This window comes from Gavialis gangeticus, unplaced genomic scaffold (assembly GCF_001723915.1).
Source record: "Gavialis gangeticus isolate Ggan-Ray unplaced genomic scaffold, GavGan_comp1, whole genome shotgun sequence".
NCBI lineage: Eukaryota > Metazoa > Chordata > Crocodylia > Gavialidae > Gavialis > Gavialis gangeticus.
This window is the reverse complement of record NW_017728969.1, coordinates 23,826-27,481: the sequence shown is the minus strand read 5'-3', so window position 1 is coordinate 27,481 and position 3,656 is coordinate 23,826. Positions and strand designations below refer to the sequence as shown.

The window sequence follows — 3,656 nt, the reverse complement described above, 5'->3', positions numbered from 1 at the left end:
TGAAAAATAAGGGTGTGAGCCTGAGGGGCAGAGTGTGGGCATGGTGCCAGGCTGTGGGCACTGGTCCTGGGCTGCAGCCCTGGTCCTGCTGTTGGCTTGGCTGGGGCCAGGCAGCACGGCCGTGGGGTGCCCAGGGTGCGGGGTGCCCACCCCAGCACCGGGGCCCACGCTGCTGGAGCTGGCCAAGCGGCAGCTGCTGGACCGGCTGCACCTGAGCGAGCGGCCCAATGTGACCCGGGCCGTGCCCCGTGCTGCAGTGGCCAGCGCCCTGCGCCGCCTGCACCCAGGTCGCGCCCGCCTCCAGGGTCTGCTGGGCCCCTTCGCCGCCTGGGATGGCCCCGCCGCTGAGGCCCAGGGCTACGAGATCGTCAGCTTCGCCGAGACTGGTCCGTGCTGTGCCAGGGGATGGGGTGGTGTCCTAGACCGGGTGCCCGGGGCCGGGTTGGGCAGGGGGCTGGGAGTGTCTGGGGTGCCCTGCAGGGTGTGGGGGGAGATGCTGCCCCCTTCCCCAGTACCCAGATGTGAGGGCTTCTGTTCTGCCCCCTCCCACGGGCACCAAACCCTCCCGGTCTCCCTGCTGCCCGGGATGTGAGAACAGCATCTTCCGCCAGGTCTTAGCCAGGAAAGCAGGGAGTCTCCTGGGGGCAGCAGGGGGGAGGTGGGAGCCCCCAGAGGATGCCTGGGTTTCATCCCCAGCTACAAGTCGGGGTCCAGGCACCCGGACACCTGGGTCCCCTCTGCAGCTCATCCCTGCCCTGGATAACAGGATTGCAGCCACCCCCAGCGGGGCAGGGACCAAGAACCCCATCCCTGATGACTGGGGCACCCCATCCTGCTGCTCCCCTCTCTCCCCCGCACTGCTTGCTGCAGGGATTACGGCTCTGCTTCCCTGCCTGTTTGTTAGTTAATGTCCTCAGAGGATGAGGGGGGCAGGGGCTGAGCTGGGACCAAGCCCGGGGGCACCAAAGCTGCTCTACCCCCACTTATCTCTGCCCTCTCGCCACCCCCAGATACGACAGGCACCCTTGGCCCGGAGCTGCAGTTTGAGCTGTCCCAAGTGCCGGCCCGCGACGTGGAGATCGTGGAGGCCCAGCTGTGGCTGCCACTGCGGGCACCCAGTGCCAACGTCACCCTGCAAGTTATGGGTCCTGATGGCGCAGCGCTGAGCACCCGGCGCCTGGTGGCTGGAATGGGGGGCTGGCACACCTTCACCCTGCCACCCGGGCTGCACGGCCTGCCTTCCCTGCACCTGGCGCTGCGCTGCCACGGCTGCTTGCACCCTGATGGCACCCGCTTGCTGAGCCCTGGCCCTGCCCGCCGCCCCTTCGTGGCAGCTCGGGCACAGGCGCGGGCGCGGGGGCACCGGGTGGGTAAGCGCAGCCTGCGCTGCGCCCCCGACTCAGCCCTGTGCTGCCTGCAGGACTACTATGTGGACTTCCGCGCCATTGGCTGGCATGACTGGATCATCAAGCCCGAGGGCTACCAGCTCAACTACTGCGTGGGGCAGTGCCCGCTGCATGTGGCCGGCAGCCCGGGCATGGCTGCCTCCTTCCACAGCGCCGTGCTCAACCTGGTCAAAGCCAACAGCATTGCCGGGGCGGGCCACGCGTGCTGCGTGCCCACGCACCGCCGGCCGCTCTCCGTGCTCTACTTTGACCGCGGCAGCAACATCGTCAAGACTGACATCCCTGACATGATTGTGGAGGCCTGCGGGTGCAGCTAGGCTGGTGGAGGGGACCCACCATGGACATGCAGCCTCCGGGGGGGTGGACCCACTATGGACACGGGGACTGCGACAGACACTCAACCCCACTTTGGACATGAGGACCCCTGTAGACACTGGGGGCACCTGCAGACCCCCTATAGACACAGACCCTGGGGATGGGGCATGGAGGGAGCCTGCCTGGCTTGCCGCCTTCTGGTGTGGGGGGAGCCTTGTGGGTCCCTGCCGGCCATGCTGGGTCCCCAGTGCCTGTGATGGGCCAAGTGCACAGACAGCTGATGCAACGCAGCTCCTAGTGTGGTGGGGGGGCAGGTTGCTGGTTTCAACCCCAACCCCCACAGGAGGCTGGGGCTGGCTGCCAAGTGGGGCAGAGGTCATGGTACGTGGGCCCAGCATTGGCGGGACTAGAGGGCATCAGTACCCGGGACTAGGGGGTCCAGAGATGGGTGGGGGGACAGCAGGGGAGTGGAAAGGGGTTGCGGAAACCCAGCTGTGGCCTGGCTGGTGCTGTCCCTGCAGCCCAGGGAATGTTACTGCTGTGGCATCGCTGGTCAAAAGGGGTCTTTACCGTGCCAGGGGGGCCAGGGCAGCACTGGGCACAGGCCTGGCCTGGCCTTTTATTGGGTCTCCTGGTGTTGGGGCTGTGGGGGACAGGGCAGGGTTAATTTATTTTATTATGTGGAGCTAATAAAGATGTGGAAGCATCTAACGAGGCCCCAGGTCTGTGTGTGCGTGTGTTTACGTCTACAGAATCGGGTCCGCTGCAGTGAGATGGGCTGACGGCACAGCCCTGCACCGGTGCCCCTTACTTCTGACCCCCAGCCCCCAGCCCTGCTGGTGCACCTCACTCCTGACCTGCAGCCCCCAGCCCCACTGGTGCACCTCACTCTCGACCTGTAGCCCCCAGCCCTGCTGGTACCCCTCACTCCCAACCTGCAGCCCCCTGCCAGCCCGGCCCAAGGTGTCTGGCCCTCTGCTCAGGGTCCCTGGGGTGCCTGGTGTGGGGCTGTGGTCCCTCCTGCTCTGCCCTGGCGCCATTGGGGGTCTGTTGTGCAAGCACCGACTCAAAGCTTTATCTGGGGCCGAGGCCTGGCCACTCTCACGGCCCCGGCCTGGTCGTGGGGGGCAAAGGGCGGTTTTCATCAGCCCCTGCGGGCATGCAGGGACCACACTGCAGCCCTTGCCCGCTCCTACCCTCCCACCCCTTCTGGGAACAGCCCGGCGGGACCCGCACCACGCACCTGCTCAGGGAGAGTGAAAATTCCCTTCACACCCGGCCCACAGCCCGTATCCCCCAGCCCTGCTGGTGCCCCTCACTCGGGATCCGCAGGCCCCTGCCCTGCTGCCCCCTAGCAATGCCAGGCAGGGGGCTGGGCGGCAGTGTGTGGCACAGTGACTCGGTGACATGCTGACACACTAACCCCAAACCCTGGGAGTGGGGCACTAAGACATTAATCCCCACCGAGCCGCTTGGACTTTCTTAGCACAGGAGCTCAGGATTAGGGGCAGGAGGGGGGCAGGGGGGGCAATATCCGTCCATCTGTCCATCCCTCCCCCTCCCGGTGTCCTGCCCCAGCCCACTCAGGTGTGGGGTTTGGCCAGGGGAGTGGGGGGTTGAGGGTCTTGGCCCCCAGGGTGGGGGGCATCCTGGCCACCCGGCCCCAGCTCAGGCCAAAACCGGGCTAAGCTGCTTAGGCCAGTTACAACACATGCCCACAGCTGCTGCCTGGGCCTGATCCTGTGAGGCAGGGACTGGGAGGGGGTGGGCACAGCCCCAGACCTCCCCAGCCCCACCGGTGTGGGGGGCTCCAGCAGCCCCAAGGGTCACTGCAGGGCTGGGGGTGGGGATCCCTGCCCTGTGGAGCCCCCCCTGGCTGGACAGGTGCATGCCAGGAGGGGAAACTGAGGCACTGAGCAGGGCTGCCTGCAGAAC

At 66.8% G+C, this 3,656-nt stretch overlaps 1 protein-coding gene across 1 annotated transcript in view; it reads left to right on the top strand.

Moving 5' to 3' along the window:
- The window catches only part of LOC109288919 (inhibin beta C chain-like), a 2,987-nt gene extending 585 nt beyond the window's left edge, over window positions 1-2,402 (top strand). Inside the window, exons 2-3 of the mRNA XM_019504653.1 lie at window positions 12-386; window positions 1,011-2,402. Coding sequence (XP_019360198.1) covers window positions 12-386; window positions 1,011-1,723 — 1,088 coding nt within the window. The 3' untranslated portion in view covers window positions 1,724-2,402. The remainder of the gene's footprint in view (window positions 1-11; window positions 387-1,010) is intronic.
- Window positions 2,403-3,656: the final 1,254 nt, after the last annotated feature.